At 38.8% G+C, this 25,862-nt stretch overlaps 1 protein-coding gene across 2 annotated transcripts in view; it reads left to right on the top strand.

Annotated features, from left to right (window-relative positions):
• The window catches only part of ATRNL1 (attractin like 1), a 746,554-nt gene extending 725,047 nt beyond the window's left edge, over positions 1-21,507 (top strand). For both annotated transcript variants that reach the window (XM_026494203.4, XM_026494204.4), the window contains one exon: positions 19,326-21,507. In XM_026494203.4, coding sequence (XP_026349988.2) covers positions 19,326-19,450 — 125 coding nt within the window. In that variant the 3' untranslated portion in view covers positions 19,451-21,507. The remainder of the gene's footprint in view (positions 1-19,325) is intronic.
• Positions 21,508-25,862: the final 4,355 nt, after the last annotated feature.

Below are 25,862 nucleotides of genomic sequence, written 5' to 3'. Positions count from 1 at the left end.
GGTTTGAACATTTGCTAAGAATATTGTGATCGCTGTTGCCTTCAGCAACTTCTTTTGTATTTTCTTAATAATACCAACATTTAAATTAAAAAAAAAAAAACAACAATGGGGCATCTGGGTGGCTCAGTCACTTGAGCATCTGACTCTTGATTTCGGCTCAGGTCATGATCTCAGGATCATGGGATCCAGCAGCAGCCCTGCTTCAGGCTCCACCCTGCAGGGAGTCTGCTTCTCTCCCTCTCTCTCCCTCTGCCCCTTCCACTGCTCGTCCCTCTCTCCCTCTCTCTCTCTCAAAATAAAATTAAAAAAAATTTTAAAATAGTAAATAAAAAATAAAGCCATAGGAGACAACATAGGAACACCTTGTTATGGTCTAAGTAGAGAAGGCTCTTTCAAGTAACATAAACATAGGAGTCATAAAGATGATCTGTAACTTGAACTACATATGAAAGCAAGTTTGATGCTAAGAAAAAAATAAAGTAAAAAGACAAATAGCAAAATTAGAGAAATATTTGTAACACAGTATACTGCTGTTGAATGTTTCTTTATCCAAACCTTTTCACAGTGATACAAATTTGTAAATGTATTTGACAGTATTTCATTGACTTGTCAAAAACATCAATGCACAATGGAGGTGTCGGGAACAGTGTGAGTGCTATTTTCATGCTATTGCTTAAAAATCTAAATTCTGCAGTAAGTGTTTCACGTTATGATTCAGCATCATCTCTGGGCTTAAATTGTAGCCTCAAACTGCAGGGACAAGAAGCAGCAGGGTTCAGGAGGAACCGAAGTCATTTAAACGCCAACTTAGTCCTTGAGTAATTCTAACTTTCCGGTGTTTTCCAGTGGAGAAAATGAAATAATCCCCCTTCACTACTTCACAAGCTCCCCCTGCCCCCCCACAACCCTGCCAACCCCCGGACAGTTTGGGTTACTGAATTGTTCTTTCCCCATGTGTTAAACCAGGAATTTTCTAAGATTCCTTCCAGCTCTAAAATTCTCTGGTTCTCTGAATATCCCCATTATTATCATGACATCTCATTTTGTTGAAAGAAGGTTAAATCGGTAGTCTCTTATCTTACATCTATCTTTGTGAGAAAGAGTAAAGAAAACCGAATTCAGTTTCTTCATGATTAATGCATTTGTCAAATTCTTTCCAAGTAGCAAATTAATTTATTGTGTTTTTTCATGAATGCAAATTAAAGCTGTTCAAACTATTGTAAAACTTAGCAGTCCTTTTTCATAAATTAAAGCTAACTGATTTAATGTTAATGAAAGGAACTATATTCAAATACAAATTTTAATAACTTGGGTGGAAAGAAAATCTTAGACTTCATAAGCCTTTCCTTACATAAAATTCATGTAACTTGAACAGAAAGTCATTAAAAAGTAATTTTCTATATTGAAGCCTGTATTAATTACCTTGTGTGAAACTCTGAAAAGTTCCTTAATAAATGCCTGGTCCTATGTGTCCCTGAGAAGGAGAATTGTCTATTGATTAGTTAATTATCTCAAACCAAGGGCCCCAAATTCAGTTTCTGATGATCACTGCCTTTTACCTTTTCCTTTTTTGAAATTCTCATCAAAACCAGAAGTAAAACACTTTTGCTTTTTTTTTTAAATAAGTGAGTGTTTTGCTTCTGTTCATATGGATAATACAATGAGTACCAGTATAAATGTAATAGAATATTTTGCAATTTGTTGGTTCTTAGGACTTAATCTAATACTCCATACGTGTGTGTGTCTGTGTGTCTGTGTGTGTGTGTGTCTGTGTGTGTGTGTAAAGCATCTTTATTGGAAGGATCGGATTTTAAAAATGATTTTAGAAATATGTCCTGTAAGCTTGATTCTTTCATACTTGTAACAATGTCTAAAATCTCTTCAAGAGGATTATAAGAAACAAAGGCATTCCCAAACTCACTGAATCCTTGTGTTCTTTGCCGTAACTATCCCGAGAACGCCATTTTGTAGAATACTTCTCTGAAGAACGTGAGAGAATCAAAATCAGTGTTTTCCTTTGCATTTGTATCTAACTGCATTTGTACTTGATTTTAACTCAGTTCAACAAGCAGAAGTTTCAACTTCCGTATTGACTAATAAACCAGGGGCTAATTTATGCTCACATTTTTAAAAAGGAAAATTTCGTTAATGCCAAGTGTGATTACATATATTTCATACTGGGACTTAGGAATTTTTTGTATGGTAATAGAAGTACCGTTTTTTAATATTAAAGTCTGCAACATTTACTAAATTCAAAAGACAGTGCCAGATTAGATTTAATGTTCACTAATTCTAGGGTCAATCATTTAAATTGAGAAAGATAAATCGAAAACGTAAATCTTTGACAAATTCTATCTGCTTTTTATGTTATACTAAAGTCATAAGAATTGATAAAACAATGAGATTAAAGCTGAAATACGTCCAAAATCTTTTTGGCTCATCATCTAGGAACCAGAGAAGTACCAAGTATGAAGGAGTCTTCAATTGAGTAGGTCAGACCATCAATTATTTTATCCTGCTTGCAACAGTTGTCCGTGTCGGGTTTTACTTTAAGAGAAAATGAACTCATGGAGAAGCACCATAGGCTTCCTGTGATGAACACATGTAATATTTTCACCCACTTTTTAAGTGTATCCTGGCTGCCTGACCATCTTTCAAAATGTCAGCAGTGATTAGACTGCATTATGGGATAATTAATATGAACTTTTATCTCAAAGCTAATTTTGAGTTAATACTAGAACAAAACACATGTCAATATGTTAAAGATGGAAAGTGGAACAGACTGCTTTTGTATATAAAAATATATTTTTTTCTCTTTTCAAATGTCAGTCTAATATAAATGCTTGAGAAAGGTTAAATAATCTGTGAAAGAGCATCTTGTGAAGTTGGTGGTGTAGTTCCTGAAGGCCTTTCACCGAATCTGGTATAGACCCTTTCGTAGTAAAATATCGGTCATTTTAAGAAGTTACGGAAGTATCTCCTCACGTACCTGGATTCGGGGTTGTGGCTGTGGTTGATTAACTATGTCCAATTTACACTTTAATACCAGTGCTCCGTATTTTAAAATTATCTTCGGGAGGCATCCTGGGCCCTGTTTTCTTCTTCTAAACCAGGCTTTCCCCAAATTAGCTAAAATGACTGAAGAATTCATTTCATCCCACAGTAGTTCTAGAGATATATTAGACTTTTGCTCCCAAGGTGCTTCTACATGTTTAACTGCACATCTAAATATAAGCCACATTCAGGATTGGAGCGTATCAACTCTTCATGTTGGATCATAAAGGTCAAGACATGATCCAGACATGCCATGGAGGCCACCACAACTGGATACCGATCTGAGTGGCTCGGCCCAACGACCACCACCGACAAGTTAATTGTTGCTTTTATTTGAATTAAAATTAAATTTTGGGTATAATTCATTTAGTTCCTGATTCTGCTGGGCCAGGTCTGGCCATATAAGTAGTTCTGTACAGAGACAGCCATATTTTGTCTCAGGCAACTCACCCAATATTTTTTACAGATATACTGTTTACAGTCCCCTTCAAAGAAAGCTCTACGGTAGGCGGCCAGGAGTAGTGCTGATGGACTTCGGACATCTGGTCCCTGAGCCTTAGGATCTGCTATTTCGTACACTGACTTTCCATCCTTTGCAGATTATCCTAGCTTTCTACAAATAGTGGGCAGCCCTTTGGCATCGTGGCTTATTGACTCAAGGTCAGTACTTTTAACTCTGTCTTCCCTTCTCTCAATTAGTACTAGACCAAAGAAATAAAAACAGCTGGTCGGCCGTTTGCACCTCTGGAAAGTGAAATGGGAATGAAATGTAATTCATTAGAATCTGCAGTTATTCACAGGGCACGTGCGTTTGATCTGATTAGTGCAATCCTTTTTGTCAAAATGTGTTTAAAAGGTAGTCTTTTACAAAAAAAAAAATAAACATTGTAAAAACAAGGGAGACTCAGTGTACTTAATTATAAATAAGTCATTTATAGTTTGCCTCTCAATATCTCCTTTACATCGTTTAAGGGCAAGTCTTAAGTACCTTTGTAAATAAAAATTTTAATCTGCATTCTCCAGCTTTAATAAGTGAGGGTTTGGAGTAAGGAATATAAAACCAAATCTGATGAGATATATATACTTTTGTATATGTGTGTGTGTGTGTGAACATTTTTAAAGTTTTACTATTGAAGTGTAGTTGGCATACAATATTCTATTAGTTTCAGGTGTGCAACATAGTGATTCAACAATTCTGTAGATTATCAGTACTTGCTGCAACAGGTGCAGTTACCACCTGTCACTATACATTATTACAGTATTATTTCCTATATTCTCTATGCTGTCTTTTTCATCCTCGTGTCTTATTTATTTTATAACTGAAAGATTGTACCTCTTAATCCCCTTCATCTATTTTACCCCTTCCCCTCCCATTCCCTTCCCCTCTAGTAACCACCAGTTTGTTCTCTGTCTGTTTGAGTCCATCTCTGGTATTTGCTTGTTTGTTTCGTTTTTTAGGTTCCACATGTAAGCAAAATCATATGGTATTTGTCTTTCTCTGTCTGACTTATTTCAACTTAATGTATCACCACGGAGGTCCACCTATGCTGTCACAAGTGGCAAGATCTCATTCTTTTTTTATGGCTGAGTAACATTCCATTATATTCCAATATTCCAGTATATAGTTTCATATCATCTTTATCCATTCATTTGTCAATGGATACTTAGGTTGTTTCCATATCTTAGGTATTGTAAATAATACTGCAGTAAACATAGGGGTGCTTATATCTTTTGGGGGTTAGTGTTTTCCTTTGGTTAAATACCTCCGAATTGGGGTTGCTGGATCATATGTATTTCTATTTTTAATTTTTTGAGGAATCTTCATACTGTTTTCCATAGTAACTGCATCAATTTACATTCCTACCAGTAGTGCACAAGGGTTCCCTTTTCTCCACATCCTCGCCAACATTTGTTGTTTCTTGTCTTTTTGATACGAGCATTCTCACTGGTGTGAGGTGGTATCTCATTGTGGTTTTTGGTTTGCATTTCCCTGATGATGAGTGATGTTGAGTGTCTTTTCATGTGTCTGGTGGCTCTCTGTATGTCTTCTTTGGAAAAATGTCTATTCATATCCTTTGCCCATTTTTTAATCAGATTATATTTTTGTTGTTGTTGTTGGTTTTGGTGTTGAACTGTGTAAGTTCTTTATGTATTTTGGATATTAGCCCTGTATCAGATTATATCATTTACAAACATCTTCTCCCATTCAGTAGGTTACCTTTTTGTTTTGTTGATGGTTTCCTTTGCTGTGCAAAACCTTTTCACTTTGGTGTAGTCCCAGTAGATGATTTTTGTTTTTGTTTCCCTTGCCTGAGGAGACATATCCATAGATATGTTACTAAGGCCAATGTCCAAAAGACTACTGCCTATGTTTTCTTTTAGGAGTTTTATGGTTTCAGTTCTCAACATTTAGATCTTTGAACCATTTTGAGTTTATTTTTGTCTATGGTATAAGAAAGTGGACCACTTTCATTTTTTGCATGTAGCTGTTGAATTTTCCCAAAACCATTTATTAAAGAGACTGTCTCTTCCCATTGTATATTCTCTTGCCCTTTGTCATAGATTAATTGACCATATACGCATGGGGTTATTTCTGGGCTCTCTATCCTGTTCCATTGATCTATGTGTCTTGAAACATATATATTTTTAAAAACCTGATAGTACCATACGTCTACTATACTTCTACACTTTCTTAGATTTAATTCCTCTAAAATGTAGTTTCTTTTCTTTATTAAAAAAACAAACCTTTCCCTCTAATTATGGGAACTCATCAACCATTGGGCTGAAAGTCAGCAGCAGCTGGATGGCGACCTGGCCCCTTGCCCAGACCTCAGAGTAAGACTAATTTGAAAACCCTTTACAGAATGCAGCCCAGAGCCTGCTGCTCAGAAGATCCTGCTCTAATCAACCATTGATCATAAGAGATTTCCTTTATTGACCTGAAAGCAAGTTTTTTCATCTTCCTGCCAGCTAAGGCACTTACTGAAAGTAGGTAGATACAATCCAAAGTGAATATGCCTAATAAAGAAGGCAAAGTCTTCCATCTCTCCCACAAATGACATTCTATCTCCAGTGGGCCCTTTATAATGACATGTACGAATAAGAATTTCTGTCTCCATCCATCTCTTAACCCATTTCATTGCCGCCCTGTGAAGAAGCTATGATTAGCAAGATATCCCTTCTACAAATACATTTGGAAATTTAGGAAACTATAATAATTTAGGAAACTATAGTCAGGGATTGTAGAACAACGTATGGGAATTCTTTTTGTGTCTGCAGATACCTTGGAATGAATGCAGGACCATGTTTATCCCCCTGGATATAACATCAGAAAGTTCCAGATCATTCTGAAGTCTGCTCCCTCTATGATTTACTTGCCTGTAGAGTTTGAAAGGTTCCCACTAGTGCCAACTCTTTGTGACACTTCTCAATTTACAGTAGCTCAGAGGACACTTTGATTGTTTCCAACGGCAAAGTGGGGCAAAATGACACTTTTTTCACTCAGAAGGGTCAGCATTTATGGGACATGCTCAATCAGATTCTCAAAATTGCTTCAGAGAATGAAGGTTTCTTTTATACTATTTTGTTAGATTAAAGGAGGTCATTTAAACAAACTACTCCCCCAAAGTCCCTGGTTTGAATTACTGGAGAGAATGTGTACTCTCTGGGGTCTTGGATCACTTAGCAAACATCGGAGGAATGGTTTGGAGTCTGTTTTGGGAAATACACTGTCCAACTATACTGCCTTTTCCTTCAGCAAAGGAGTTTTATCAAGGATCAATTTGGTTACAGACACATCTGTTTTTGTTAAAATGCCTTGGGCCATTAAGGTATCTGTAATAACTTTTGGTAAGGTCTAAGCAATTTATAATAATATTAATGGAAAAATCATGATTCTGTATAGCATTTTTCTCTTCTATTTTATCTAAATGGCTAGAAGTGAGGATTTGCATAAATTTTATCTAGCTTTTTTCCCTCCCATTTTTGCTATGATCTGAGAATTTTAAATGGAAAAGCATAAATGGACTGCTATGAACTTAGGGGAGCAGAAACATCACCTTGGACAATACTAAACTTCATTATTTAAAGATGATAGCTTGTCTTTAATAGTGACTGTGGTCTGTATGCACTATGTGGTATTTTAAGCTTTGAGTCTGTCTACTGTATTCTCATGTATTCGTACATAAATGCTGTGGAAAGCAGTGACTCACAGCACCACCAACCCTGTTTAACCTTGACTGAAAATTATAATCTCGTTACTTATGAATAGGTATCAGAGCTCAAAAAAAATTATTTGTGTTTTCGTGTTGGCTCTAACTTCACACAAATCTCCAGAGAGAGAGATCAGAACTTGCAAGGTGAACTGATTTCTCCTTTTGGGAAGTGGTTCATTCAGGAACTGAAAGAAGCTTATGATGGGACTTTCAGAGTTGATTTAAAATAGTCTCTCCAAAGACATTTAGGGAGAGTTGAATTGCTAATGCTTTGCTGCCAAGCAAGTGTGGCAGCTGTTTCAATTTTTCATCAATATTGTACACACAGCCACAGATATTAAAACCTGTTTATAGGCCATGTTGACCACGCTTCTGAGCCAGATGCTCGCTGGTGTAGCTCTGTCTGGGCATAAGCATGTTCAGGCCTTAAGGCGAGCACGATGGCAGCATGCAGGAGACTCTCCCCTGGGTCACCTTCTTGGACAAGAAACTATTTATGGGTACACTGGTGCTGTGATGGTCCCTCCCTGCCCTGCATGATTCCCGTGCTCCACTCACGGTCTTCTTTGCAGCTAAGTATGAGATGTAGAGAAAATAAGGAGGCCAGCCTCTATGTCTGAATACCTTTAAGATAAAATAACACTGAGACCCCTAATCAGAATTCACTTCCTTAGCAGCACACAGAATGATGACACCGCATTTAATCCTCATTCAAGTAATATTTATTGACTGCCTATTTTAGACCAAGCATTGGGATATGAAGGTGAGTAAAAACACAGCTCTTACATTTAAAGTGCTCCCAGTCTTGGGGGTAGGCAGAATTAAAAAACAAAATTCTATTATAACATAAAGAGTTAGAAAATTAAATTTAAACAAATCTATTCAGTTGTCCAGAGCGTGCTAGACATAAGGTTAATCCCAGCCTGGTCTTTGTCACCGTCCATCCTCCTTACTTCTCTGATATGAAACTTAGAGCCAATTCTCGATTAGTGTTATTAACATCATGGAAACCACATCCAACAGTAAGTACAAACCATACCTACTATGCCCGGTGTGGTTCTCACTCTGGTAGAAGTTTGTCCAGGCCTTCACAAGTCCCTAACCAGGAGGAACAAATGCACATCTCTAGCAAGGAAGTCCTTGGACCCAGCCAGTCCTCCGTACTTCTCAGTCATGCTCATGGCAGCCTGCTGTCCTGCACTTGGGAGCTTGGACAAGAGAGGAGGCCAGCAGTGGTGTCTGGGTGCGTGCTGCGGGCTTGCTGACGAAAGGCAGCTGCAGTCATAAATCTATAGAGCCAGAGTGACCTTAGGAACCACCTAGTCCAACTTCTTTCCAAGAGAAATCTCTCAAGGGACATTCTGAATTTCAGATCAAGAAAAGCTTGGAAGCCACAAACTCGGATGGCTTATAGTTGCCATGGAATTTTGTGGCTATTTGTTGCAAACAGAAACAGGATCCACAGGTTAGAACTAGTCCCTGACCAGTCTCCTTACAGAGTCCGTGGACAGTCTCAGTCCTGCCTTTCTCCTACCTCTCTGGGTGGTCTGTCTTCTCATGGGCTCCCTTCCACCATTGCCAGTCCTCTGCTCTTGGTCTTCTCTCCTTCTTCCTCTGTTCTTTCTACCAAGGGCAGCCTCATCACCCCGGTGGCAGAGACTGCTGGCTCTTCACCCACAAATGCACCTCCCTCCTTTAGTGGAGAGTTGTTTCTGCAGAGTAGTACTTGCTAATGGCATTGGGGCAGAGTGTCATGAGCTTTTCTACCCTCTCATCTCCCACCTGCTACCTAGATGTCAATGTTCAAGGCAATTGTGCAAACTCCAGTTGAAGACGGTAGAATCACCATCAGCCTGGGTCCCCGAGTAACTACATAGGATAGGTGCTGCACTCACTCCCTCCTCCTTTCCTCACACATGTCCTGACACCAATCAGGACACTCATCTTAGACTTTACATAGAAATAAACTAATATGTTGAGCCACTGAGATGTCAGGCTTTAACTAGTAGAACAGCTAGCATTACATACCTATACTTACAAAGCCTTCAGAGTCCATCCATGCAAAATACCCTAGTTATCTCCGGGCTAGGCTTTCTTCCTGGGCTTCCCACCCACATATCCAGCTAGACATCTCCACTAAGATGTCCCACAGGTCATTGAACTCAGTACATCTAGAACTGAACAAATGATCCACCACCTACCTTTGCTAGTCTGTTCCTCCGTCATATACCAGTAAATAGCATTTGTACGCACTTAGCCACTCAAGCCAGCAAACTTGGAGTCGTTCTAGATTACTCCTTATTTTTCATCTCCTATATTAATCTCTCCTAAAATATCTGTCCTGTTCATCATTTTTCTCTCTCTTTATTGCCATTTTTTTATCTGGTTAAAATTATCTTAGCCTTACCCCCAACTCCCATCCGTCTGAGCTACCACTAGGAATGTCTCTTTGAAATAAAGATCCGGTGATGCCTCTGCACTCCTTAAAATCATCCCATGGCTCTTTCTGGCTTGCAGAGGAAACATCTGTTTCCAAGTTTGGCACCTGAGGCTGTCTCACGGACTCCCTTCTGCTTCCCTCTCTCACTCTTCTCCTGTTCACACCTATGCTCCACCCATAGCAAATGTCCAGAAGTTTCAGATGCCCTCTGTGCTGGTGAAGTGTTCGTTCCCTCTAGCCAGAATACACCCCACTGCTCAGCCCAGGCCCCTTCTCCTGAGTAGTCTTTTCTCAACTTTCAAACCTCAGGTCAGAAATCACCTCCCCTCGGAATCTTTGACCTCCACCCCCACCCCAGAGATCTCCCCTCTATATTTTTTCCCTCATGCCTTGGGTCTACTTCATAGAATTAGTCTCTGTGTGATTATTAGCAAATCTAGGAGTGCTTGGATTGTTGCCCTAGCTTCATGCTATTGATAACGGCTCTTTGACAACAGCCACCTCAGCCATGCTAGCTGCATATGCCCTCAACACATGTTTTTCGATCGAACCTGTGCTGCCATCTACTCCTATCTGCATAAATGGATAAAATAAAGCACATTAAGTGCTGAGGGCAATGCCTGGCATATAGTGAGCATTCAGTCAATGTTAACAGAATAGAGCTTTTTAAAAATATTATTGTTATTGTTTTTATTACCATCAGTATTAATTAATGCCTTTGACCTTAACTGGTTTCACACCTCTACCAATCTTTGAATTTTGGGTTGTTTTTTTCTCCTATTTGGCTCAAAATCATGTGTTCCTCATTTGTACTAAGGTAGTGATTTCCTTCTAGGGGTTTAAATAAAGTGAGCAGAGTTCAACTCAAAGGGTCTGGAGGCCTGGGTTCAGGTGCGGCCCCAGCACCAGCTGTGTGAGCCTAAACTAGGCATTTCATCACTCTGTGCCTCATTTGGGCCATTAGGGACGCAGGGGTAGAAAGAGCTTCCTGACCCACTTCAGCAGAATAGTCTTGAGAAACAAATGAGATAATTAATGGAAAAGCATTTTTTTAACTCTAAAAAGTGGATTAAAGTTAATTATTAGTAGTATTTCCAATAATACAAGCACTATTAATATAAACAATTCTTTCTCTGTTGAACGTTGCCTTTCCTCTATTTTGCCATTACCACTTTCAATTATTTTCATATTCTATAACGAGTGGCAACACACATAAGTCATCTGTATCTCTATGATCAAGTTCTCAGTTTGGTTATCCAAGGCATCAAAATAATTCTGGTTGGAGGACTGAACACAGTACCACCTCACTAACAATGTTGTTCTAAATTGATCCTGTCTGCGAGTCTTTGAGTCCACCTTTCTATCCGGTTTTGTTCCTTATTTGGCATCCCACACAGTAGGCACACTAGCTGTTGGATGAATGAATGAATGCTAAGAAAGGATAGAAGCAAAGTCTTCAGTGCTCTGTATTTTCTCAACTGCTCCCTGCTTGACTTCAAACTTCTCACTCAGTGATGATAATGATGATGATGGTGATGATGACGATGGTGATGATGATGGTGATGATGATGATGATGATGATGATGATGATGATAGTGATGATGATGACGATGATGGTGGTGATGATGATGGTGATGCTGTGGTGATGATGATGATGGTGGTGATGATGATGATGGTGATGAGGATGATGATGGTGGTGGTGATGTTGACGATGATGGTGGTGATGATGATGATTGACATTTTTGAGCTCTTAGGGGCCAGACACTTTCCTAAGCCTTTCACATTTAATCTTCACAATAACTTGGTTAAAAGAATTCAAGAGCTTGACCCACTATAATGGAAGCTCCATAGAACATAGAATCTTTTATGTCTTGTCCGTCTTATCCACTGCTAAATTCTTAGGGACTCAGTGCAATGCTTGGCATTATAGTAGGCACTCAACACATAATAGTTGAGTGAAGTGATTAGCTCTTCAAACACTTTCTTGATACTCAGGACTTTGGAGTTTTCTGGACATTTGTAATTTGATTGTGATTTCTTACTAGTAGTGGTAGTAACTGATTGTTTTATTATTAAAATTATTAATTAGCTTTGTATAATACTTTATAGTTTATACATACTTTCACATATAATCTCATTTAATTTAAAGCAACCAATGACATTTTACTACTAGAAATGCTAAAATACAATGTCTCTGCCTAATGCAAAATAAAATACTACCTTTATTACAATATTGCCATAGTTTGATTTTTCCAGTGAATGATCAGCAAGCACTTTAATTAATTTAAAGATGATTGGGGCTTAAAATAAAGAATTATCATATATCAGATTTCTTTAATTGAAGGAAGAAAATACTCGGGAATATTTCCCCAGGGGGCCTGAGAATTGAGGGAATTGTCAATTGGAAATTTACTTAACAATGTGAAAGGTTCGCTGTAAGGCTGATTCTTGTAATGTTGGTGGCTCTAAAAAAAAAAAAAATATATATATATATATATATATATATATATATATATATATATCAATCACAGAATATTTTAAATACATTAGTAAAATTTTTTACTATGTACTTAAAATTAGAACTGTTAAGATCCAAAAGAAGCTTTTACTTATTATAAAAACATGAGGATTTGCATTAAAGAATAACTTGAGACAGTAGTGACCATTATTTACTTAGCACATTCTAACCAATCAGAGAACAGTCCATATACAATTTAGGGAGTGCTTGGCAATGTTACAGAAGGCGACATCTAAGATGACATTTCATAAAGCTTGTACGGTGTGTCTTTAAATGGAATTTTAAAATATTCTGATATGTTAAAGGCCAAACAAAATTGTATAAGCAGAATACAGTTACAACTTGTATTTAAACACTGACATCTGTAGTTGTCATTGGTTTTTAGTAGGTGAAGGGAAACATTTCTTTAAACTCTCAGACGAATATGACCAGTCCATTTGTCATTCCAGTGTTTTCAGTACTTGAAGTATTTCAATTTTGGTTCAACAATGTAACCTTTGGAGTTTTGCCTAATAATGACTTCAGCTGCACTGGCCTTCCAACAGATAAATTAAAATGGAAATGCATATTTTCTAATTATGCATCCAGCCCTAGTTGCATATTGGCAAGAGTGGCCACACTGAATGTTAAATGAAGTCTGCACAATAGCTAGAGTCTAGGTAACATCAAAGTTTCCCAAAGTCACCTTCTTCATCATGTGAAGGATAGCCAGGACTCTGATCGGTAGTATGTCGCTGTATACAATCAGAGGGAAAACATTTCAACATCCCAGCATGGTATTTCCATTTAAATCTGATTACAGTGAAATAAAACTGTAGCCATTAAAGGTTTAGAAGAACTACAAATACAAGCCGTAAAAGAAGACAGATAGTAAATGAGATAGTAAAACATTTCGGCAGGGCAAACAGTTTACAGCCTCATTCAAGTCGTCCTAAAGCAGACTGTGTAATTCACTGCAGACCCTGCACCGTTCCCTGAGCTCCACTTAAACCTGCAATTAACCTTTCACGCCTAATGAAGCTGTTTTCCTGGAAAATTAAAATATATAGTGGTGCCTGCTTTTACACAGACTTGGGAGGAGAGCATTTCAAAATGAATGACTTTTCTGAGGCTTCGTTCAAATGTAAAATGTTTGTATATAAAGTGAGGATGTTCTTTCCAAGGCAATTTCACTTGATGTGCAGTATTTTATTATTGTACTTATTAATTGTTCTGCATAATTGTAAAAAAACACACATCAGTAATTTTATGATTACATTGTTACGGCTGGAGTCTACTAATACCATTTTGCTTCCATTAGTAAAAACTAGAGTTTTACTAAAGATAACTCAGTCCCTGATGTTTCTCCTTGGTGGTTTTCATTGCAAATTTAGTGGTTTCAAAAGATATATTTACCATGTAAATATGTAGCTGTTAGTCATTTCTATTGCTTTCTTTTTAGGGCATGTCAGCACGTGTCTATTGAAAAAGTTCTTCATTTTAGGAAGAAATGGTGGTTTTTTGCTTTTTTTTTCTAAGAGTCTGGGTGAAGGTCTGATTTGGGTATAACTTCTGCTTATTTCCTAAATATCTGTGGTAACTCTTGGCGTCCAAACCAGTAACTGCTAAATTGTCCCCTGTTCTGAAGGAAATCTGCATGGTCCCAAAGGAGTCTGCTTCCTTCCCAGCTTGCCCTGCCCTGCGTGATCTGGAACAGCCACTGGTGACGTTCCACGTTAGCAAGGGCTGGTTTGCAACACCACGAGGCCATGGCAAATGGAAGAGGAAACAGAAGATGGCACTTTCTTTCTTATGAGGTTTATAATTCATATTTAAATAATCTAAATGTCATAGTGTCTGGTATTTAAAACCTAAAAGTGCAAAAAGGTAAAGCTTATAATAAATATTTAAACCCCAGCATTTTTATTGAATCTGCCGGCATATTTGGATGTAAATTCTGCTAGCGTGCAGCGTCTGGGCATCATCTTGACGTGGTAAATGAAATTCCTTTAGACCACCAGTCTAAAATAATGAATTGTTCCCCCAGTTAATTGTATTGCTTTGATAACAAGGAACTATGCGAGGCCTAGAGAACACAATAAGTGGATTTCATCAGATGATTTGTGTGACGTTTTGAAAAATGATCTTCTGGAGTGACCTGATTTTAATGGAACTCAAACCACAGGCAGCATGTAGCCCTGCATGGCGTCTGTTGGCAGGAAGCGCTTCCTCTATGGTACCAGGGGTGTGGGGTCAGCACCAGGAAACCTCTCCCCAGGGGACAAATTTCCCAGGGAAATCTAAACAAGGAGAAAGTGTTTGCCTCAAAGGGCAATATGGATAAATTATTTTTAAGTTGTTTTATTTTATTGATGCATTAAAAAAAAAAAACAGGAAAGATGGCAAGCTACCATTATCTCTTCATCACCAGTGTGAAAATAAACCAAGACCAACCAAATAACAAGCAGGGCTGTTTATTCAGAACTTGCTCCAGCAAGGGAGTCATCTGCCATTGTGTGTTTGCGTTTTGGCAGACACTTAAAGATAGACAAATGGGTGGGATATAGTGGAAAAAAGAGAAGGCTTCGAGTATGCCCTGCTTGGAAGCTTTTGGCAGAGGAAAGCCAGAGTCAAGTTCACTAGAAACGGGGCATCCTATATAATCAGTTAGGGGCTCATATTTGCCTTTCTCTGATTGGTCCCAAGTTGGAAGCTGGGACAAAAAAATAGGGAAGTTGTCAGTTATTAATCAAGTTGGGTAGGTGGGACCCATTGTTACGGGGGTAATTGTTTGACTTCCTGGATTGTTACTAGAGATAGCAGTCTGACTTCCCACAAACCTGACATGGTGGACTGGCTTCCTCATCTAGTTAGTGTAGATAGGGGCTGGTTTCCTGAGCGGGTTGCTGCATTTGTGAGCCAGTTATGTTATCGTCTGGCTATTGCCTATTCATAGAGTCAGTCTCCCACCAGCAGATACATGTTGCATGCGGGAGAGGAGAGTAATACTGTTTTGTTTTTTTTTAAAGAGCTACCGACAACTTTTCTTTTTATCAATTAAGATTCCCTACAATAAAGGATACTGAAGGGCAGGGATAGAAAGTACTTTAATTTTTCAATCTCTCTTTCTCTCTCTTTTTTAAAGAGTCTTCCACACACTAGACACTTCGGGGAGACCGGGACCTGGTTCCTCTTGTTTACTCTTCTGTCCAGGGCTTCTTGTAGGTTGAACGAGGACCTAGCAGTTTCTGGGTTGTTGTGTTAGAGTTCTCCACATAGAACAATATGAAGAAATGCAAAAATAGTAATAAACACTCATATCCAACAACTTGACACAGACACGCATGCGGTTGTTAGGGTCATTATGCTGTTCACAATTAAATTACGAGATTATAAAAAAGAGTAACTGGTGGTGTGCTGCAAGCTGTGTAGTCCTGTAAGGGACCCAAGCTTAAATCTAAACGAAATATTGTTTGGCCCCTCCCAAGGATGAGAGTGGGCACGTGGCCCTCAGAGCGTCCTCTGTGAGTACGCGTGGGGGACACTGAACATCACTGCCTGCAGGAATCCAAGGTTCCTCCATACATGTGGCCATTTGTGCAGAATCTACAAATGTAGGTGACAGTTACATTTCCATAGGAAAGAACAAAAATTGGTCAAATTAAAAATAAGCATGACTTGAGATTGTATTTGTAAATTAAGGGCTGCATTATGGTTTATCGTTTATTATTTTCAATGGGATGTGTTCCCAAGCTTACAAATCATTAGCAAGCCAAGGATATTTGTGAGAGGCACTACTTCAATTAGGCTTCGGACTTCAATACCCTGAAATACAAAGGTACAGTGTCAGTTTCGGATTAGCATGGAATTTCCTGTTTGGGCAACTCAGACTGTTTGCTTCTCTCCTGACGTTGTATCTTCTGTAAGGAAAACAACATTTGCAGCCACATGTAAATGGAAAAGTATTGCTTTTCAGAGCTCCTTTGGACTGGGTCTTGCAGTAGTTTAATGAATAACATGATTCCATATTTAGAAGCTGTGATCATTGCAATTAGTGTAAGTGGTCTCTGTCTACATTAAAGGAGACATATATTCTTTGTCATATTTGGCTGTCTCTGGATTAGGATGGTGCCAGGAATGAAGTAACAGAAGGTAGTGAATTATGACAGAAGGATGCCAAGAGATCTGGGGAAACTTAAGGTCTGCCTGTACTGAATTTTTTGTTAGCACAACTGTGGTCTGTGAGTCTTTTTAAAAAAAAACAAAAAACAAAACATGTGCTTCAGCTCCCTCCCTTGAAGAAATAACAAAATAATTATTTCCTACAGCAGAGTAAGTGGTTGAAACATCTATGTGGGACACTTCAAGTTCCTATGCGTTCTTCAGAGGTAAAGAAAGCAGTATTGATTTAAACTTTGAACATTTGAACTTGTGTTATCTATCTCTAAGCAATTTAGAATAATTATTTAATATCCTGAAAGATCAGGTTATTTCACAGCAACCCTTAAAAGGTAAATATCTAAGATAATCAGCCTAGCCAGTGATTACTGTAACTTTGTAATCCTTTCCCTCCCTAGCATTGTTAATTTCTCCTTCTCCACAAATACCTTCTCTTCTGTTTTCACATGTACGTGAAACTCCTTTTTCCTTTAAAAAATATATGTACTCACATGATCCTATGTATTCACATATATCTCATCTGACCTGTTGCTTCCCCTGTGGACCAGCTCACTTACCTCTTTCCAGTGCCAAATGGCTTGAACATGGAATTTATATGTGTTGTCACATCTGCTCTCACCCCATTCCCTGCTTAACATTCAGACTTCCTTCCTCAGTTAGATATAGAAATGACTCAAAGATCACACAAATCTTCTTTGAGGAAATCTAATGGTCTCTGCATCCAGCCTCACTGCAGGCCCATTTGGTACTCTCTGTAGACCCCTTGAACCCTGGCTCCCTTGACTTCTACAATACTAGGCTGGTTGACCCTCCTTTTACTATGCGTTTCCCTCCATTGGCATTTCTTTCTGTTTATAAACCTCTGGAGTTCTGTTCTTGCCAGGTCATATTTGAGGCTTACCTAGAATAGATTGACCCACAGGAGTAAAATAATTCAGTGGCATCTTGCATAGCTTAAGATCCAAAAGTGAGGCCTTCTTCTAAGAGCAGCACACTGAGGAGATGTCTGTAGCACTCAGGGCTTGGTTCCACTCAACGCAGGGTCAAGTCTCTAAGACCTGGAAGATGGGAAAATGAACCAAAAGTCCTCTAATCACTTCCTTAAAGCAAGCAGGCATCTCTTGGTTTAATATGGTGACTTGGCACATTTTGTTTTACTCAAGAATTATATGAGACTCGACAGAAACTAAAATGATTCATGTATTACTATGTATGATAAACCAGAGTATCTGGCTGGGCCATTGCTTGTACAAACTAAGGAAAGTCTTTACTGTCTATGAACATCTTCCCAAATGTTCTTGTCAATCAATAGACAAAATGATGTAACAGTATTCTCTAAATTTCCTATGATAAGATAAAGATCCACTTTTGTGCTGATAGTCTGCTGATAATACTTAAGGGTTTTTTCTTATATTTAAGAAATATCAAGCTGTCTTCCATGTCTGCTTGTGCATAACGCAACTCTGTGCCTGGGTGTTTTCTTACTTCTTAAAAACACTTGAAAAAAAAAGAGAATGAAAAGACAGGCCACATATTTGGAGAAAATATTTGCAAGACACATATCCAATCAAGGACTAGTATCTCAAATGTAAGTGAAGTCTCTTAAAACTCAACAAGAAAACAAACAGTTCAATTAAAAATGGGCAAAAGATCTGAACAGATATCTTACCAATAAAAAAATATACATCTGACAAATAAGCATATGAAAAAGATGCTTAACCTCATATGTCATTATGGAATTTGCAAATGAAAACTACCTTGAGCTATAGTTACATATATATCAGAATGGTTAAAATCCCACACACCAACAACACCAAATGCTGACAGAGATGCGGTACAATGAATGAGAAACTTTCATTCATTGCTAGTGGGAATACAAAATAACACAGATCCTATGGAAAATAGGTAGTTTCTTTCAAAGCTAAAAGCCAGGCTTACCATGTGATCCAATGATCATGCTCCTAGGTATTTGTGAATTGGTAATTTACATCTACATAAAAAATTGCACAGAGGTATTTATGGCTGCCTTATTTATAATTGCCAAAAATTGGAAGCAGTCAAGATATCCTTCAATAGGGGAATGGATAAATGAACTGTGGTACGTCCATACAATGGAATATTATTCCAAGAAGAAATGAGCCATTGAACCAAAAAAGATATGATGGAACTTGAAGACATATTGTTAAGTGAAATAAGACCGTCTGAAAAGGCAATGTACAATGGTTCCAACCATATGACTCCAACTATATGACATTCTGGAAAAGGCAAAATTATAGAGATTTTTAAAAGAGGTCAGTGATTACTGGAGGCTCAGGGGAAGGGGGGGGATAAATTGGTAAAGCGCAGGGGATTTCTAAGGCAGTCAGACTACTCTGTGTGATACTCTGATGTTGACTATATGACATTATGCATTTGTCCAAACCCATAGAATATACAATACAAAGAGTGACCCCTAATGTAAACTATGGACTTTGGTTGATAATCATGTATCAGTACTGGCTTAATTTTTCTTTAGACCTAAAACTGCTCAAAATTTTTAGAAAAATCTTAATACAATGGCTTTTTATTCTACACACACAATAATAATAGTAACACTGAAAATTCTGTGTACAGCTAGAACAAACTTGTGTCCAGACATGGGAACTAAGGTGTAGAGTCATAGCCACAGCTGGTTGTGATGTTTTTGTCAACACACTGAATTTGATCATCCAAAGTCAGAGTCAATTAACTGTTAGATCCTGTTCTTCTTCATGTGTGACGTTCATATGTCTCAGTTGAGAAACTTTTTAAGTAAAGGGCAAGCTACGTGATAACTTCCAATAAACAGCTAAATGTTTGATGACTAAATAGAGAACAATAAAAATAGGGTGCTAAGTCACCACTGTCACTCTCCCGGAAATGTCTAACCAAATATTTGAATGATTTTCTCCTCTTCTTGCAGGCCTTGCAATTGCCAGTGCCCTAATAGATATTTCACAACAGAAGCCTTCAGATAGTAAAGACAAGACTTCAGGAGTCCGAAATCGAAAACACCACCTCTCAACACGTCAAGGAACTTGTGTCTGAGAAACGGAAACTGCTCCCGGATGGATGTTCTGAAATGTTTTGATTTTGTAAATGACTTCCATTAAGGCTGGTCCATGGCCTCAGTTTTTATGGAGGCGAAATCTCTGTATGGTCCCAGGGCTCAAGTACAGTTCCCTCCAAACGGGCAATGACCCGAGTGGCCAGAGAATGTTCGTGACTTTTATGAAAGTAACAGTATTGATGGTCACGGGCGATAAAGTCAGTTTTTACGACTCTCTTAGGCTTATCCTAGATAACATTAAATTACCCTGGAAAAAGATGTATATTGTTTCTTAATGCAGATGAAAATATGTAATTCGTATAAACCAAACTGTTTATATCCCAAGACTTTAAAGAAAGACATTTTATAATGCCTGGATGATGAGAATTGTACAGTTTTTGCCTCCTAAGCAAACTTAAATCACTTGTATATGAACAGGAAATGAAGAAATTGCAATGGCTTTAAATGTTGTTTTATCTCACTGTAAATGTAAAAGCCAGATTTTGGTTTAGTAGGATGTAGGTAGTGTATTTAAATATTACACATGACCACATCGTGTCCCCACTCAGTTTGAGAATGCGACTGTTTTCCACCTAACTGGATTGCAGACCAGAACGAGTCCATTTGGATGGATGGTATGTACAACTTCGCAGAAGGTTTATTAGAATTCTGAGTGAAAAGGACATTCCTGTCATCCACGCCAACTGCCTAACTCATTATCAGAGCTGATAGAGCATGGAAAAACCTGTCCAGCAATCAATTTTTCCCCTCCTTCCAAAACCCTCCAATACCAAACCTGAAGAGAGCTGAAATAGTTATTTTATAGCGAGCAAGCTTCAGCTCTACTGTGGTAATTTTTTTAATTGCTTAGGAATCACTGGATCAGACCTGAATGGTCCGTCTGCATTTTTGTAGGGATCTTCTGTTGGCCTTCCTCTCCTAGCTGCTAGATTTTTATCTACCTTTTACAAATATTATGAAAAGTATTTTAGAGGTGACACCTCCCAAGGTTTAATATGATCCAGGTTCCTTCTTGCCAACTATCACTTAGAATACAAGTAGAGAAGAGCATTTGCTGGCAAGCGTCTGCAGTATTCTTATTTCTAACATGAACACGTTGATGTCACGAGAGTAAGTTTCCAGTTTAAAAAATAAGTTCATTGTTGCCCACATTAAGCATATGCTTAACGATTCACAAATCTGAATTATGGCAGAAAGGAAAAATGATTTAAAAGAGCTTTCCCACTGGGACATAGACTCCTTTGTGTCCTCATTTTGACAACAGTTCACTAGAACTCAGTAGCATTAACAGATCTTGTTTGAAACTGTTTCTTCACTTCAGGGTGACTATAGGATACATTTAGAAAGCAGTGACAGAGATATCCAAGCCGCCTCAAACAATACAGCTTCGTTCACTAGGAAAGCCATTTAAATATAATTGATGTTTAGTACTCTCTATGTACTTTTCATGTTCTTGGGATTTCTGGAAGGTAATGACACTTTACTGTTTACAGCCAATGCATAGTTCCTTGCATGCTGTGATCGTGCAGTAGCGGATTATGACCCTATTGTGATATTCAGTGTTTATTTCATGATGCCATTTATACATAGTCAGCTTCATTTGATGAGAATTGAATGTAATCTATAACAGGAATGATCATACAATAGGTAGTTGCATCGTATTTAAGGTTGCTAGGTTACATCTAGCCACGACTATCATGGTTTTGATAATTAGGCACTTGTTAATTATAGTATATATTCCTTACGTTGGCATGATAATTTTGCTATTTTCTATGCATTAAAAATAAGGCTAATTCTTAGAATAATTTTATCTATAGCCTGTGGGTTTTTTGGGAGAGGGGGCGGGAGTGGAGCCGGTTGTTTTTGCCTCCCTGTGATATTTCACCTCTCAAAAAAAAAAAGTGAGCAAAGTTTGTAAATGTCTCCTAAAAATCAAGTAATTTTATTAGCTTCTTTTTGGACCCTTGATTTTTCTCCTGGAAAAATAAATTGACAAAACTGCTGACTACAAAAATATAATCATTTAAAAATAAAATGCCCGATTTGTTTTAATTCTCTAAGGATCGTCATGAGAGATACAACAAAAACACAAAAGCATTCAGAGTTGTAGGTAAAATCTATTTCAGCCGTCCTTTTGGAGAGGCCAAGAAAACAGTTATTACTATGAAAAAATTGCCAAGCTTCATCCTCCCTGAATCCCACTGGGTTCCTAACACTTGAAAATTTGAATTTTAGAGAATTACAGGACATCATGCAACGTGAAGTTAAAGTCATACTGTATCTTTCCAGGCCAAATATTGCTAACTCCATGACTAATTATGCCACATCTTCTCAACTTATCAAAGCTTTTTACTGGCAGTAAAATTCTTCACCCTCAGGTGAAGTGGATTGAAAAGACCTTAGGGATTATCACTTTGAATCTGTGTTACGTTCTTTTTGTCCCCATATCCCAAACACTTTAAATTTAGATGCTCCCTTTTTTTTTTAACACTTTAAAATCAATCCACAAATATATGGAGATACTCTTCCAGAAGTATACAGTTAAATGACTGATTCTCTTGAAAACTTTGTCTTAATGGAATCCTGTACCTTTCAGTTTAGGATAACTTTGAAAAGTCCTTTAGAATTTAGAATTTCTTATTCTTCCAAGTATGAAAAGTTTTTGTTAAATAGAATGGAGTTTTAAAATTTTACCTTGTGGTGGGGCACCTGAGTGTCTCGGTTAAGTGTCCCACTCTTTATTTCAGCTCAGGTCATGATCTCAGGGTTGTGAGATTGAGCCCCGTGTCAGGCTCTGTGCTCAGTGCAGAGACTGCTTGAGGTTCTCTCTCCCTCTCCCTCTGCCCCTCCCGTTCGTGCTCTCTCTCTAAAATAAATAAATTTAAAAATTCACCTGCGGACAATATCTGGACAACTAGAGAATTCTTATTGAAAAAGATGCACAAACTTACAGATCAATAAATTTTAAGAGGATTGGGATTTTCATAACTGCTTATAAGTGGAAATTTATTTTAGAGATACACATAGAAGGAAAGAGTATGCCACATACTATTGTGTTATGCTCAGCAGGAAAACTTCAAATAGGACACATTTCAATGTGGAATCAACACTTGATGTACTTCCCAAAATCTCATTTTTGGGAGTTCTGTCGGACAGAAGTGACTATATGGCTCTCGTCCTGCTGCAGAGTCAGGTAGAGTGTAGACCAGCAGACAGGCCTGAGAACAGATGCTGGAACCAGCTTCGAGCTGCATGGTGCTGGGCAAGTTTTGACCCCTAGAAGTGTCCAGACTTTGTATCTGTGAGGGGAGGTGGTGGCGTCCACCTTGCAGAACTACTGTGAGCCCGGAAGGTAATAAACATAAAGTTCCCACAGCAGGTCCCCATGCAGTGTCTCTGGTCTTGACCTTCCTGGGGCTACCAGGCCACTCTTTTTCTACCAACTATTTTATGAATCCATCTATTAATTTTCCATCCATCTTTTCACCATAGCTGAAGGTCAAGTAGGTTTTTGCAGGTAAAAGTTTCATAACAATCTTCAGTTCCTATATTTCTAGGATATAGAGATTTCTAAAAAGAACTACTTTGATGGTTGAGTCATTAGAAGCTTTGACTCTTTCAAAATATATACAGCTTTAATAGAGTGTTTTTTTTTTAAGATTTTACTTATTTATTTGATGGAGAGAGACAGCCAGCGAGAGAGGGAACACAAGCAGGGGGAGTGGGAGAGGAAGAAGCAGGCTCCCAGCGGAGGAGCCTGATGTGGGGCTCGATCCCATAACACCAGGATCACGCCCTGAACCAAAGGCAGACGCTTAATGGCTGTGCCACCCAGGCGCCCCAGTAGAATATTTTTTTTAAATGACTGCTTGATGACATTTAGACAGGAACATTAATTGTCACCTTCACATTCAAACTGGGCCAGAAGAAACCAGTCCTTACATTTGGTCAGCATACATGGTACATCTTTTTGTCATTAAACATAAAACAATGACTTGAAAAGTATTTTATATAAAAGGTTTTAAAAAATTAAAATTGATCAAATAAGTGTATATGGGAGAATTCATTCAAGAATAATAAGTCAACTTCCAAAGCCCATTTGCCATTTTACTAGAGTGAGTTTGGAACTTACTTGACCCTAAGAACTCCCTGGGTTTGTACAGATTCCTACTTCTGCCTCTAGAGATAATGATCCAGAAGGACTGGGTTAGACCCTGGAGATGAATATGCTTAGTTGGCACCTCAGTGATCCTGACCATTAGACAAATGAGGGACACCCTGTGCTGGGCCAAAGAGCTGCCTTTACCTACAGTTAGAAGAATTTCTTTAAATGACGATGTTATCGCTCTAATTCAAAATGCTTTAAATGATTTTCCAGGGAATACAAGCCATCAGGTTGGTGTTACAGCAGTGTTTTCACCATAGTATACCTTTAACAGTAGAGTTTTATGAAATTCCTAAAATGAAGACTTATAACCATACCAGTATACACGCACACAGGTGTGCAGGCCAATGTTAGGACAGGTTGTGCAGAAGTTCCAACCTGTTTTAAAAAGTCCACATTTTCTGCTACATTGTGCTCTGAATCAGGAGTTTAATTATCGAAATAAAAACACGGGTCTTCCAGCCACCACTGCTAAATAGAGTTTTGTTTTGTTTTTACCCTTCCAAAATCATACAGGAAAAGCACTCAACACCTAAAAAGCCCCTCTGCCATCGAAGACTTAGAACATTTGTGTTGTTGAATTGCACATGCAAAATACATTTTTCTCTCTTTCCTTCTTCACCTGATTTTCACTGGCCTTTTCTAGACATTCTCTCTAAATGGCATGCTGAACACTTGGAATGCTCCTGAGAATGGAAGCAAAATCCACAAGAGCCTGAGTGGCCAGGATTCCAGCTCTCACTGAGGGCTCGGCCCCAGCCATGTGTGCTGTGTTTACAAACATTGTTCTTACAGTAACAGTCCTCGTACTGAAACTGGTACAGCCACAGCAGAGCTGAGCAGTTTTCTGAGAAGTCTGCTTGTTCTTTGGCAGGCTTTGGGTTTCGTCCCCCTGTGGCCATCTGGGTCCTTGCTTTATGTTGATGCCACTGCTCTGCTGGGCCTCAGAACGGAATTACTGAGAAGAAGCCGCCCAGGAGGATCCAGAGATTTCTCCGGCCTGTAGCCCCCACAGGAGGACCAAGCACTCATGGCAGCTCTTGGGCTCAGAGTCTTGGGCCTCACCCTGAGGTAGGCCCCTGACTGTGTCCTAGAGGATGGAGCAGTGGCCTCCTTCTAGGAAGCCCTCCACCACACCTCCCCGGGCTCAGGCCAGGGAAAAGGCTGAGATCAGGAGGCCCACTCCACCCTGAGAAACATGCCCAGCCTGGCTGGCATCTTCCAGAAGCTTTAGAAGAGAGGGAGGAGCTTCGGTATGGACCCTGCTGAAGATGTCCTCAAAGCGGGTAGAGCACCAAGTGGATCCTGGAGCCCCTTCCTCTTGCCACAAAAAGCAGCAGCTTCTCTGAATATCTGAGCCTCGCACATGTTCTTCTTCAGCTTTCTGATGGTGAGTCAGTGGCTATCAGGAGATTTGAAGATTTCAGCTCAAAACTGATCCTTCTCTGCCGCAAAGAAGGTTCCTTGCAGAAGTTACCTGGGAGTGGCTCAAGTGAGGGGCCTCCACGCCTTCAGTGCTAACCCACAGCCCTTTCTCCCTCTCCAAAATTGGACGGGTTTCTCTGCTCCTTTAGTGTCATAGCCAGAGCAGCCAAGATTTTGCTGACCTTTCCTTTCTCCAGCCCTACAAAGGGAAACAGCAAGTATTATTATTTTGCTTTCCAAATAGAAGACCACGTTATCATTTTGGATGAGCTTTTGTAAGCTGCACCACTCCCCACCCTCCTGCCCCCTACGTCTGACTTGTCTGCTTCCCAGGGCTCCCACCCTTACTCCAGGAAGTACTTCTGCCCCATTCAAGGATCAGTTGCGGAACAGTCGTAACCGAGCAAGAAACCAAACCCCTCAAAGAGCACTGCAGATACAGTCTCCTGCTAACCATCGAATGGTTTCACACATTTTCTTTTGGGCAGAAGTGAAATTTTCACTCGGGCAAGAACGCTGTTTAAGCGTAACCTTCTTTAAACGACTCTGTGTATGGTCAGATAGGAAATCGCGCTCCCAAAAGTCCGCCTAGGAAAATAGCATTAGTGAGCAAACTCTTGTAACAGTTCCTTGTGCGTCTGTAGCCCCGGTTGCCGAAAGATATCTTAAATTTTGTGCTTTCCAGTTTTGAGTTATCTTAGAGAGTCCTGTATGGGGACGCCCTCGAGTTTTAATGTAAACTCAAACCACAACTTTTTTTTTTTTTTTTTTTTTTTTTTTTTTTTTTTTTTTTTACTGCC

This window comes from Ursus arctos, unplaced genomic scaffold, assembly GCF_023065955.2.
Source record: "Ursus arctos isolate Adak ecotype North America unplaced genomic scaffold, UrsArc2.0 scaffold_7, whole genome shotgun sequence".
NCBI lineage: Eukaryota > Metazoa > Chordata > Mammalia > Carnivora > Ursidae > Ursus > Ursus arctos.
The sequence above is the reverse complement of the archived record's forward strand: the minus strand, read 5'-3'. Positions and strand labels throughout refer to the sequence as shown.